Source organism: Microcaecilia unicolor, chromosome 3, assembly GCF_901765095.1.
Source record: "Microcaecilia unicolor chromosome 3, aMicUni1.1, whole genome shotgun sequence".
Taxonomy (NCBI): Eukaryota; Metazoa; Chordata; class Amphibia; order Gymnophiona; family Siphonopidae; genus Microcaecilia; species Microcaecilia unicolor.
This window is the reverse complement of record NC_044033.1, coordinates 235,740,825-235,755,085: the sequence shown is the minus strand read 5'-3', so window position 1 is coordinate 235,755,085 and position 14,261 is coordinate 235,740,825. Positions and strand designations below refer to the sequence as shown.

The following is a 14,261-nucleotide window of genomic DNA, read 5'->3' as shown; positions in this document are numbered from 1 at the left end:
TAGGTCTATAATTTTTCCTTCTCTCGTCGGCTCCTGTACGAGCTGCTCCATAAAGCAGTCCTTGATTTCATCAAGGAATTTTACCTCCCTAGCATGCCCCGATGTTACATTTACCCAGTCAATATCAGGGTAATTGAAATCACCCATTATTATTGTGTTGCCCAGTTTGTTTGCGCCCCTAATTTCCTTTAACATTTCTGCATCCATCTGTTCATCCTGGCAGGTGGACGGTAGTACACTACTATCACTATCATTTTCCCCTTTACACATGGAATTTCAATCCACAGTGATTCCAAGAAGTGTTTTGTTTCCTGCAGAATTTTCAATCTATTTGATTCAAGGCTCTCCTTAATATACAATGCTACTCCTCCACCAATTCGATCCACGCTATCACTACGATATAATTTGTACCCCGGTATGACAGTGTCCCACTGGTTATCCTCCTTAGATCAAGTCTCAGAGATGCCTATTATATCTAATTTTTCATTTAGTGCAATATATTCTAACTCTCCCACCTTATTTCTTAGGCTCATGGCATTCGCATATAGACATTTCAAACTATGTTTGTTGTTCCTATTTACATCATACTCAGTACTTGACAGTAATAATTTGCAATCTTTTGCCTCCTTTTTATTTTTATTTAAGGACACCTGCAGGCTTATTTTCGAAAGTGATCGCCGGCCATTTCCCGACATAAATCGGGAGATGGCCGGTGATCTCTCAAAAGCGGCGAAATTGGTATAATGGAAAGCGGCCTTTTTGAAAGCATCGCTGCTTTCCCGTTGCCTCGCCGGCAAAAGTTCAAGGGGGCATGTCGGTGGCGTAGCGAAGGCGGGACATGGGCGGGCATGGGCGTGGCTACCAGATGGCCGGCTTTCATGGATATTGGAAAAAAAAAGCGGCATTAAGCAGTATTTCGCCGGGTTTACTTGGTCCTTTAATTTTCATGACCAAGCTTCAAAAAGGTGCCCCAATTGACCAGATGACCACCAGAGGGAATGGAGGATGACCTCCCTATAGTCCCCCAGTGGTCACCAACCCCCTCCCACACTAAAAAAATAAAAATAAAACACTTTTTTGCCAGCCTCTATGCCAGCCTGAAATGTCATACCCAGCTCCCTGACAGCAGTATGCAGGTCCCTGGAGCACTTTTTAATGGGTGCAGTGCACTCCAGGCAGGCAGACCCGGGTCCATCCCTCCCCACCTGTTACACTTGTGGTGCTAAGTGTTGAGACCTCCAACCCCCCCCCCCCCCAACTCATAGTACCCACATGTAGGTGCCCCCTTCAGCCATAAGGGCTATGGTAATGGTGTAGAGTTGTGGGGAGTGGGTTTGGGGGGGATTTGGGGGGATCAGCACCCAAGGTAAGGGAGCTATGCACCTGGGAGCTATTTGTATTTTGTTTTTTAATTTTTAGAAGTGCCCCCTTGGGGGCTCGGTTGGTGTCCTGGCATGTCAGGGGGACCAGTGCACTACAAATGCTGGCTCCTCCCACGACCAAATGCCTTGGATTTCGCGGGTTTGAGATGGCCAGCATTTTTTTCCATTATCGCTGAAAAACAAAACCGGCGATCTCAAAGCTGGTGAACTCTGGCATTTGGTCTGGCTAAACCGTATTATCAAAAAAAAAGATGGCCGGCCATTTTTTTTCGATAATACGGTTCCGGCCAGCTGTTGCGCCGCTGCCAAAATAGATCGCCGGTGATCTATTTTGCCAGCGACGTTCGATTATGCCCCTACTGATCTACTATGGTCTCTTTTGCAATCTCAATATCAGGATACCCTATCTTCCCTGTTTCGGTAATATCTTTGAAAGATACCTTATCCCGAACCATGCGCTTTTGAGCGACTGTCAGCCTTCCCCCTGTTTCTAGTTTAAAAGCTGCTCTATCACTTTTTTAAATGCCTTTATTGAAGACCCAACATGGGCTAGCAAATATGTATCCATTCCTGCTTTTTCCAAAACATCACCAGAATTGAGACATCCTGATCTGGATGTCTAAATTGCAATCTCAGTATTCTATATAAAATGGGTCTTCACATGGCCTAGTGGAATACCTTATGTCTAATCCAAAAATATGAGCTGGATACTGCCAGCAAAACTAATCAGAACCTGATTGGATAAGATGTATGGAATCCTTTAAAAGCATCCATTTCAGGTACTTCTAACAAGTAATCCCAAAAAGCACACAGAGAAGTGGTTAGCAATATATAGAATAGCAAAAGAGGAAAATGAATGAAGAAACATGAAATAATATTTGTTCAATGCAGATATATAAAAACAGCACATAATTTTCTTCTAACCAACCAACATGACCATGTTTCACCCTATCAAAGACTGCATCAGGGGCTTAACATAAAACTGTACAATGAAAACATAAAAGTCCATCAAATAATATGATTTAACAAGAAAACTACAACTTAATACACTCTAAGAGCTAGATTCTACATAAGGTGCCTGAAAATTCCATGCAGAAAAAAAAATATACCTAGACATATTCTCTAATGTATACCTACATTTTAAGAATAGGTTTAAATTTCCATGCGGTATATAGAATACACTGACCAAGAGTCTACGCGACTAAACTTAGTCATGGTCAGTTACAGTAACTAAAACCTTGTGTAAATCCCAAGTGGGAAATGCCCATGACTTGCCTATTCCAGCCTATTCCACACCCAATTTTCAACCATGTGACTTAGAATTTAAGTGCACAACATTACAGAATACACATTGACAGTAGTGCACGGAAATTCAAATTTATGCCAATTAGTGCTGATAATTGCTTCTTAACATCCAATTGACAGCGCTGATTAGCTAGTTAACCAATTAAGTTATGTGCATTGTTATAGAATATGCATCAATTACTACACGGAAATTAAGGCATGAGATATAGAATCTGGCAGTTAGGGGGCCAAACTCTATAAATGGTGCTTTAAGTATTGGCACTGAAAAACCATGCGATTGACGTGATTCTATAAACTATGCCTAAAGTTAGGCATAGTTTATGGAATTTGCTCACGTGCCATTCTTACAACTAAAATTTAGGTGCACACATTTAGGCCACCTAAAACCATGCCTAAAAGCCTGCGCCTAGCATAGGTGGTGATCGGGTGTATTCCATAATAGTGTGCATAGTTTTTTGAAACACCCACATCCTGCCCATTCCACGCCCATGGCCATGCCCCCTTTTCAGCTGCGTGCAGGGCCGGTCTTAGGCCGAGGCGACCGAGGCGGCCGCATAGGGCCCCGCGCTTAGGGGGGCCCCTCGCGGTGCGCCTCAGTCAGCCTTGACCTAGTTCCGCCCGGGGATCGCCGCCACTCATCCGAACTGCCCGCCCTCTTCTCTCCCCCACGATCGATCATCGATCCCTTTCCTTTTTTGCTTTTAAATTTACCTCCAGTCCGGCAGCGTCAGTGAAAGCGCTCCCAGCCAGTAAAAGCGCTTCTCTTCGCTGTGTCCCGCCTTCTTCTGACATCATGACGTCAGAAGAAGGCGGGACACAGCGAAGAGAAGTGCTTTTACTGGCTGGGAGCGCTTTCACTGACGCTGCCGGACTGGAGGTAAATTTAAAAGCAAAAAAGGAAAGGGATCGATGATCGATCGTGGGGGAGAGAAGAGGGCGGGCAGGGGAAAGAGGGACATGGATGGGATGGCAGGGCTCAGGGAGAGAGGGGAATTGCTGGATACATGGGTGAATGGAGGGGGGCAGGGGAGAGAGGAACAGATGGGAGGGCAGGGCCCAGGGAGAGGAGAAATTGCTGGAAATGGAGGGGAAGGGAGAGCGAGAGGGGACAATTACTGGATGTGGATGGAGGAGGGAAGGGCAGAGAGGGCCAAGGATGGACTTGGATACATGGGTGAATGGAGGGGGGCAGGGGAGAGAGGAACAGATGGGAGGGCAGGGCCCAGGGAGAGGAGAAATTGCTAGAAATGGAGGGGAGGGGAGAGAGGAGAATTGCTGGATGTGGATGGAGGAGGGAAGGGCAGAGAGGGCCAAGGATGGACTTGGATGGGATGGCAGTGCTCAGGGAGAGGAGAAATTGCTGGAAATGGAGGAGAGGGGATAATTGCTGGATGTGGATGGAGGAGGGAAGGGCAGAGAGGGCCAAGGATGGACTTGGATGGGATGGCAGGGCCCAGGGAGAGGAGAAATTGCTGGAAATGGAGGGGAGGGGAGAGAGGAGAATTGCTGGATGTGGATGGAGGAGGGAAGGGCAGAGAGGGCCAAGGATGGACTTGGATGGGATGGCTGGGCCCAGAGAGAGGAGAAATTGCTGGAAATGGAGGGTAGGGGAGAGAGGAGAATTGCTGGATGTGGATGGAGGAGGGAAGGGTAGAGAGGGCCAAGGATGGACTTGGATGGGATGGCAGGGCCCAGGGAGAGGAGAAATTGATGGAAATGGAGTGGAGGGGAGAGAGGAGAAATGCTGGATGTGGATGGAGGGCAAATTGTTGAATTTAAGGGCTGGATCGGAACACTTTGAAGGCAGATGCTGAAACTGGAGAAAGGATAGGGACAGGGGGCTACAGATGGTAGACAGAACACATAAGGACACAGGAGGATGGTGGACATGGTGAGAGAAAAAATATCAAACGGAAAGACACTGCATAAAACAGAAGACACTGGGACCAAAGCGAATAGGAAAACTAAATGATCAGACAACAAAGGTAGAAAAAAAGTATTTTATTCAGAATTTATTAATTGGAATATGTCAGCTTTTAGAAATGTGCATCTGTGATATTTTGCATGTAAGTTTCAATTTTTCTAGTATTGCTGCATGCTGAGTCTGACTTCTTGAGGTAACTTTCCATTCAGTATTTTGCCTTCATATTTGTTGTGTCATGTGTTTTTCATGTGTGATCAAGGTACAGTATCCTGCTAGCGTGTAGTATTTGCAGCCCTTTTTTTTTTCACAAGGTAGTGTATTGGTGTTATAGAGCCTGGTGTAATTACAGTTCTGCCTTTCCATGCATAAGGTTGTAGCTCGTCCTGTCCTTGGAATTAGTGCTGTTATGGTTTGGTAAGGTTCTGACTGTGTTTTTGCACAAGTTTGTGTATAGTGTTTTGCAGTGGAGAGATTGTGTGTCCGCACCTCTGACCCCCCGGGGTTATGAGAATTTGAACTACTAATTGTGGACTTGAACTGAATAATTTCTTGGGAGGGGGGGTTCATGATAGCATTGTGCTTATTATTTCAATCAGTTTTTCTGTATAAGTTTAGCTTCATTTGTCTTTATTTGAAATTTCATAAATAAAAAATTTTCTAAAAATTGAATAATCTTATCAATGGGCGGGGGCAGGGCTAGGATAGGGGCAGGGCTAGGATGGGGCCCCACCAAATTGGTCTGCATAGGGCCCCGCACTTGCTAAGACCGGCCCTGGCTGCGTGCATTAGAATTTATGTATTCTATATTTTAGAATAAGTCTAGAAAATTGTACATGTAAATTCTAATTAACTGCTAATTGGTTAACTACCAATTATCAGAACTGATTGGCTTGTTAATCAATTAACCAAATTGGCGCACACAACTTAAGGCGCCCTTTATAGAAATTTGAGGGAGGGTGTATTAAATTATAGTTCTTTTTATTAAATCACTAGAAAAAAAGGCCCGTTTCTGACACAAATGAAACGGGCGCTAGCAAGGTTTTCCTCGGAGTGTGTATGTTTGAGAGAGTGACTGTGTGTGAGAGAGAGAGAGAGTGAATGTGTGAGCGTGTGTGTGTGACAGAGAGAGAGTGAGTGTGGGTGCGAGTGTGTCTGTGAGAGAGTGTGTGTGTGAGAATGAGAGTGTGTGCGAGTGTGTATGTGAGCCACAGTGAAGTGTGTTTCACACAGATACAGTGTGTGTGAGAGAGAGTGTGTGTGTGTGAGACACAGAGTGTGAGAGAGTATGTGTGTGATACATGCAGACTCTCTGCATGTATCACACACACCCTGGGGGGAGGGGGGAGGGGCGGCGACCTAGGGGGGGGGGGCGTGGTGAAGGGCTGAAACTGCTCCTCCAACGTTCCAATGTTACGAACGCAGCCAGAGACATTGGAACGTTGGGAATGCAAGATGAACATTCGATGAGCCTTGAGCCGGGCCCGCACTGCTGTTGCTTGGGATCTTTGGATGACGTCATCCGAGGCTTCAGTCCTAGGCACAGCCAATCAGAATGGAGGCACGGGCCCAGGCAGCTTCATGGAACGTTCATGGTGCAAATTATTATATAGGATACTATCTGATGGCATTTTATGTATTCATTATACAGTTTTATGTTAACCCCCTGTCGCAGCTCTTGTTAGGGTGAAATATGGCCATGTTGGGCGGTTAGAGGAAAATTGTATGCTGTTTTTATGTATCTGCATTAAATAAATATTATTTCATTTTTCTATGTGGGTCTGCTCCTCGTTTGCTCTTCTAAAAGATAATGCATGAATTCATCTCCAATAAGCTCATTGTTCATTACTCTTTAGTGTTTGATACTGTCTGTCAGTTTGAAGCAAGTCTTATTATAAGGAAAAACCATTGTCCTATAACTGATGCTATTTATGAGTTATTGGGACAATATTTTTCATTCTTAGATATGGATGCTTGTATGAAATGCCCAGAGGAACAATGGCCCAATCAGAAGAAAGATGTCTGCATCCCGAAAGTGATAACTTTCCTGACCTATGAAGAACCTTTGGGGATAACTTTGACTTTCATCTGCATTTTCTTCATTTTCATTAATACTGTCATCTTGGGGATTTTTATTCATTACAAGAACACCCCCATAGTGAAAGCAAACAACCAAGAACTCAGTTACATTCTCCTCATCTCACTCATGCTCTGCTTCCTCTGCTCCTTGGTTTTCATCGGCCATCCTGACAAAGTGACCTGTATTCTCCGACAGACTGCCTTTGGGATCAGTTTCTCCATCGCTCTCTCCTCAGTATTGGCCAAAACCATCACTGTGGTCACAGCATTTCATGCCACCAAGCCTGGAAGCAAGCTCCGGAAATGGATGGGTCCAAGGGTCTCACTTTCTATAGTCCTTTCCTGTTCCCTTATTCAGACTGTTCTGTGTCTTGTCTGGTTGTTCACTGCTCCTCCATTCCCATACCTTAATAAGAATTCAGAAATTGGAACAATACTAACTGAATGTAATGAAGGATCAATAGTTGCTTTTTACTGTGTCTTGGGTTACCTGGGACTTTTGGCTGCTATCAGCTTCATCGTAGCTTTCCTAGCTAGAAATCTGCCTGACAGGTTCAATGAGGCCAAGTATATCACCTTCAGCATGCTGGTGTTCTGCAGTGTCTGGGTCTCCTTCATCCCAACATACCTGAGCACCAAGGGCAAATACATGGTGGCAGTGGAGATATTTGCTATCCTGGCCTCCAGTACTGGACTTCTGGGCTGTATCTTTTTCCCTAAGTGTTACATTATTCTGTTAAGACCTGAAAGGAACAGCAGAGAATGCTTATCAAAATACAAGAATTATTAATATTTGTTTAAAGGATGGATTAATTTAAATATCGTTATCTTTTGTTGGGAAGTCGAAGTTGAATGTCTTTTTTTTTACCCAGAAACTACATCATTGGTTGAGACCATCCTAAATTTCACATATGTTATATTATAGATAAAATTAGATATTATACACAGTTTGAATATAAAATTAAGAAGATAATAGTGGTCAATAATAAAAGTTTTGGTGACATATTTTTATTGGAATGACTTTGTGTATTGAATAGGTTTCTGAGACATCCTCCACTCAATGGGAAAACAATACAGTAACACTTGGGGGCTAGTTAGGAAAGGGGGTGAGATTATATATATATTTCTTCTTTTGTATCTGGGGAAATGGAGGGCTATGTGATTTGCTCCTAGTTGGAAGGAGCTGACATTCTAAAATGACCATTTTGGCCATTAGCAGGGTAACTTTTAAATGGGAAAGGATGTGCATTGCTTTCTACTTTGAGCAGGCGATCATGAATCCCACTTCTGCGCACCCCAGCAGCCATCTGACCCCAATATGAACAGGGGACTGAATATAACATAAGAATATAAGAGTAGACATGCTGGATCAGACCAATGGTCCATCTAGCCCAGTATCCTGATTTTCAAACAGTGGCCAAGCTTCCATGTGCTTTTCCAGGGTCTCCTGCACTAGGACACTCTGAGCAGGCTCCTCTTCAATGCATATTGTAGCTGGGTCACCCATCCAGGACCCAGCCAGGCTTGATCCTGCTTAGCTGCTTCCTCCTCCACATGACTGTTGCCTTCACTCCACAGCAATCTGGCTCCTCTGAGCCTTGGCTCCAGGCCCTGCGAACTCCCAGGACTTCCTCCTCCCTCCGTTTCTTTCACAGAGGCACATTCAAAGCCCAATGTTTATAAGTAAGAGTTTTTATTTTCTTGCTTCAAATCATACAAAACATCCTTCACTCCAGGTTGTTTAGGCCAGCAGCCCAGAGCACAATTCAGGTTCAACACAGTCAAATTCAGGTTCAAAACAGTCCATATAACTTCAAATTCAGGTTCAAAACAGTCCATATAACTTCACCACTTTAGCTCAGATTACGTCACTTAGGGAACAGTACATTATCAGAGGGAAAAACCCAATAGCTGAGTAGGTTGCAGCCCAGACCTTTTGAGTATGCAACAGTCTACACAGTCTTTCTTGCACCTACTTACAGCATGGTTACATAGCTTTCTTCCCACCTGGTTCAGGCTGGAGTTTCAATTGTGCCCAGCTCTCTTTCTCTCCCACAGACTGCACCTGTTTCCTCTTTAGTAGAGAGTTCCCCCAGTGCCTTAGCCTCTCTCCTCCGGTCTTCCACCAGTCTCTCCAAGGTACAGCTAGCCACCCTCTTACAGCAGCTTTTTGGGTTTGAGCCAGGGTTCCAATCTCCATCTGTTCCTCCCCTAGCCCTTCAGTAATCTCCATTTTATCCTCCTCTCCAACTTCCCCCGCCCCCCATCTCTCCAGCTGGCCCTCATCACCTTCCTCAGAGACCATTTCCCAATCTTCTATCTCCTCCCCTAACTCTTGCACAGCCGGGTGGGGAAGAGAAGGATTCTGGGACTGGTAGTTCCTCCCCTTCTTCCTTAACCCAGCCAACCTCTCTGCCTCCGGTAGCCCAGCTTTCTGAATGTGGGTGTTGTGCACATGAAATCTGCCCCGTTGGGATTCCCCGGCTCCCTGTATCCCCTTTCTTCACGCCTTCCCGGATCCCCTTTCACCTGCACTCTCACAATATGCACTAGCTCCACTATTCACAGTGACTGTCCCGCCCTCGCGGAAACCGTAAGTTACATCAGACGAGGGCAGGACACAGTGAGGGGAGGCCCAAAGGAAAGCAATATGTCTTTCCAAACGAGCTGAGGCGCTGCCGATTTTAATGCAGGGGGCCCAGTGGTGGATGGAGGGGGACTGTTGACGGAGCCGAGGGCAGGCAGGTGAGACAGTGGACTGCAGCGCCGGTGGCCTGGGAGCGGGCAGGCGACGGCGGAGGGTGGCCTCGTCCGGGCCCGGCTTAGTCTCTCGGTGGCCCTGAATAACTGTGCAGAGTGTATGGGCTTTTTTCATCTTTTTCTGTTATCTTCACCTGTATTACAATATTGTGTTATACTGTGATCCACAAAAGCATGCCAATCAAATTAATATTTGTCTTTAAGTTAATGAAGACAAAGGATCCATAAGGTTATATTTAAAAGAAACAACCTATATTTCAAGATAAATGAAGCTGTCAAGAGCAGATATCCCTTAAGGATGAACCTCTGAGCATCAGGGCCCAACAGAGACCACATGATATCCTCACAGGCATTGGAGCTCAGCTAGAAATAGAGTGGTCACCTCTCAATATACATTAAATTATGCAAGCTTTTGTTATCCTTTTTGTGTGTATATGCACAGGTCTACTTCACTGCAGTTTAATACTTAATGTTTTCTGCCCATCATTCAAATATTTAGTTAGATAGCACCATCAGGAACCATACAGCATCCCACACCATGCCCAGCTGTTACATTTGGAGTGGGAAGAGTGAACGTTATCACAGTAGAAGCTGTTTCACAGCACTAAAAATGGAAGCTCATCTGTTTCTGATTGTGTTGATGCTTTGTGACATCCTGTGGAAGACGGCTGAGTGTCAGTGCACACTTGGAAACTACCTTTCAACAGAGCTACGACCAGGCTACCATAGGGATGGGGACATCATGATTGGGGGACTTGTAACTGTAGAAATCTCTTATCCATTTCATCTTCCATCCTTCACAACTCTTCCCTCATTTGTTGTCTCTACCTAGTAAGTAGAATTATGGCTCAGTTCCTACATGAGACAGGCTTGTATTTTTTTTTTTGTCACTGGCATGAACTGCAAATATAACCTGATTACAATTTACCAATTCTCTCACATTAAGTATGAGTATTTTCTGTTGAAAAGTACCCTGGGGAAAAAGGACCTGCTAAGAATTTCATCTCTTTATCGATAAATATTTTTCCCATAAAATCATTGTAAAAATACACAACTGGATATGATGTTGTCTCTCTCAATCTCTCATACCTTTAGGCAGTGCATTTTTCTAGCGAAAAAGGTGCCGGTACTCAAATGCCAGGTCACCCTTCAGGGGTGGGGTGATCACTGAGGGACCCACCCCACAATAGCCAGGCCCCCTGCAACCAGTCACAGAATCTATAACAAGGCAGAATTGGTGTGTAGAGCCTGAGCTCTTTCAATAAAACTTGGGGACCAGGGGTCAATTTTAGCAGATAATGGAAAAGGTGCTGGTACTCAGTACCCCCAAGTACCCCTTCAAAAAAAGCACTGCCTTTAGGGCAGATAAAAATGTACTTTTCCCTGTGTCTACTTCTTCCAGGGAACAGAGTGAAAAGTTTTCAGACAGCTTCAGATCCTGGGTAAACATATTGTGAAAAGTGACCTCCCCATGTTTTTCCAAAGCATGTTTTCATTTTGCTGCTGTTTACTATTGAACTACTTTAAATATCCACTATACTCTCCAAGAAAGAAACAAAAAATCACATATTTTGTTTTTTGAGGTTCTCCCCTTCTTAATTCAGCTTTTCATTTTTTTTGAAAATACTACTTGTTTGTACCTTATTCATAGCATATAAGTATGTGAAAACTTGCATTATATCTTCCTTTTGCTTTTCTTCTTATGTCGAGTGTGTCTTTATCTCCTTCAGCCCCTCTGTGTGTAACTTATTCTTCAGACAATACACCATTTTGCTTACTTTTGTATGAATTACCTCCATCCTAAGTCTCCTTTAGTGCAGAAACTTGACAGCACATAACAAGTGAAGTGTTTGCCTGTATATCCCATGAAACTAAAAACACAGTATCTGTGCATTAAGATTTAGGGAAGTTATTCATGTGAACAGAATATTCAGGCACTGATTTAGTAACCAGAGGGTTTTCCTGTGAACTGTCTGCTATTCTCCAGAAAAGTCAAGTAGAGTTACCCATAAAAATAAATTGGATTACAAACTTTTGTATGAAATTTTAAAATAGTCAACTTCATTGAAGTTTAGTGGTCTTCTCCCACCTCACCCCCTCTTCCTCCTTGTTCTTACCCCTTCCTTTCTCTTCTTCCTCTTATGACCCCCTCCACTTGCACTCTGGGACACATCTTCACCTGTGGCTGATGTGAACTTCTGCTAAAATTTCTAGCTGTTCCATCATGACTCTGGCCTCTTTTTTGTTGCTGGGGATATGGGATTTCCACCTGTACTTCCACCCTGATACCACTTCCTCATCCATCCTCCTTTGGTTCCTGTATAATCTTGGGAGGAGAGTTTATGGGGCTCATTTTCAAAAGAGAAAAATGTCCAAAAGTGTCACAAAGAACCATTTGTATGGATTTTTTTCTCTAAATATCCAAATCGTTAAAAAAAACAAACCTGTTTTGCGGACATCTATCTATGCATTTCATCTGCAGTGTGTCCAAATAACAAGGGGGTGTCTAAGAGGTGTTTTAAAATTGAAATTAGGGTGTGCGTAATACTTGGATGTTTTATAACTATAATGGAATAAAACCAAAACATCTAGGGTGAAAGTTTCAACTATTTTGGTCTAGACCTGTTTTTTTTTAATGAACAAGACACAAAAATGTGCCCTAAATGACCAGATGACCACTGGGCTCAGGGATTACCCCTCCCCTTACTACCCTAGAGGTCACTGACCCCCCCTCCCACTAATAAAAATATATGAATAAAAATAGTACTCACCAGCTTCTATGACAGCCTCAGATGATATAGCAAGGTCCATCAGAGCAGCATACAGGTCCCAGGAGTAGTGTGGTTGGTGGTGGATGAAGTACAATGTAGACAGGTGCCCCAGGCCTATTCCTCTTACTACCTGTTATGCTTGTGGTGGAAACTGTGAGCCCTCCAAAACTCACTAGAAACCCACTGTACCCATATATACGTGACCCCTTCACTCATAATGGCTATTGTACATAAGTACATAAGCACTGCCACACTGGGAAAAGACCAAAGGTCCATCAAGCCCAGCACTCTGTCTCTGACAGCGGCCAATCCAGGCCCCAAGAACCTGGCAAAAAACCCACATTTAATAACGATCAATGGACTTTTCCTTCAGGAATCTGTCCAGACCCCCTTTAAACTCAGCAAGGCCAGTTGCCGTCACTACCTTCTCCGGCAATGAGTTCCAGAGTGTAACTACGCGCTAAGTAAAGAAAAACTTTCTCCTATTTGTTTTAAAACTACCACATTCTAATTTCATCTTGTGTCCCCTGGTTCTATTATTGTTAGAAAGCATAAACAAACGCTTCACATCTGTCCGCTCTACCCCACTCATTATTTTGTACACCTCTATCATATCACCCCTCAGCTGCCTTTTCTCCAGGCTAAAGAGTCCTAGCCGTCTTAACCTCTCCTCATAGGGTAGTTGGCCCATCCCTTTTATCATTTTTGTCGACCTTCTCTGCACCTTCTCCAATTCCTTTATATCTTTTTTGAGATGAGGCGACCAGAACTGAACACAATACTCCAGGTGCGGTCGCACCATGGAGCGATATAACGGCATTATAAAATCCGCATGCCAGGGGCGTATCTGAGGTTCGGCGGTAGAGGGGGCAGGGGCTAGAGTGAGGGGGCACATTATAGCCCCCCCCCCGGCCGCCGCCGCCAACCCTCCCTCCCTCCCCCGCCTACCGCCGTCACCTACCCCCGAGGTCCGCTTCCTCCTGCCGGCTTTTTAAAATATTGCTTCAGCAGGCGGGGGACCCCAACCCCCCGCCAGCCCAGCCGCGGTCTTCTTTAACTTCTTCATCCTCGTCGTGCTGTGAAAGCTGCATGCATCCTTAGTTCCAGTTGGACGGAGCCTGACGTCGCAGTACATTGACGTTACAACGTGCTGCGACGTCAGACTCCGTCCAACTGGAACTAAGGATGCATGCAGCTTTCACAGCACGACAAGGATGAAGAAGTTAAAGAAGACGCGGCTGGGCTGGCGGGGAGCTGGGGTCCCCTGCCAGCTGAAGCAATATTTTAAAAAGCCGGCAGGAGGAAGCGAACCTCGGGGGTAGGTGACGGCGGTAGGCAGGGGAGGGAGGGAGGGTTAACGGCGGTAGGGGGGTCCAGGCCGAAATCTGCGGGGGCCCAGGCCCCTGTGGCCCCACGCAGATACGCTCCTGCCGCATGCTTGTTTTCCACCCCTTTTCTAATAATACTCAGCATTCTATTTGCCTTCTTAGCCGCCGTAGCACATTGAGCTGAAGATTTCAACGTCCTATCCACGATGACTCCTAGTGGTGTACAGTTGGGAGTAGTGGGTTTTAGGTGGGTTTTATAGGGCTCAGCAGACAAGGTAAGGGAGCAATGATGAGATGTATATCTGGGAGCATTTATATGAAGTCCACTGCATTGCCCCCTGGGGTGCCCATTTGCTCTCCTATCATATCTGAGGAACCAGTCTACTCAAAATGTTGGCCCCTCCTACATCCCAGTGGCATGATTTTGTTAATTTTTAACTTGTGCATTTTTTTTTTGAAAATTGCCTAAAAAGATAAATGCATAAAGACAAAACTTTGTTAGAAACAGTTTTTTTTAGGAAAAAAAGGCAGATTTTTATCTTTTTTCAAAAATGAGTTTTCTCTTATTTGGAGTTGGTACGTTTAACTCAAAACATCCAAAGTCTGACTCATATGAACTATCGAAAATGCCCCTCCATATTGTTGGTTCAGATGCATATGTATAGGCAGAGAGAGAGAGGTGCTAGAGTCTAGTGAATATGGGTGTGTGAATGAG

At 44.7% G+C, this 14,261-nt stretch overlaps 2 protein-coding genes across 2 annotated transcripts in view; both read left to right on the top strand.

The window, feature by feature from the left end:
• Nucleotides 1-7,477, top strand: part of LOC115464451 (vomeronasal type-2 receptor 116-like) — a 117,213-nt gene extending 109,736 nt beyond the window's left edge. Inside the window, exon 4 of the mRNA XM_030194831.1 lies at nt 6,573-7,477. Coding sequence (XP_030050691.1) covers nt 6,573-7,477 — 905 coding nt within the window. The remainder of the gene's footprint in view (nt 1-6,572) is intronic.
• Nucleotides 7,478-9,985: 2,508 nt separating this feature from the next.
• The window catches only part of LOC115464450 (vomeronasal type-2 receptor 26-like), a 57,492-nt gene continuing 53,216 nt past the window's right edge, over nt 9,986-14,261 (top strand). Inside the window, exon 1 of the mRNA XM_030194830.1 lies at nt 9,986-10,278. Within this exon, the coding sequence (XP_030050690.1) occupies nt 9,986-10,278 (293 nt within the window). The remainder of the gene's footprint in view (nt 10,279-14,261) is intronic.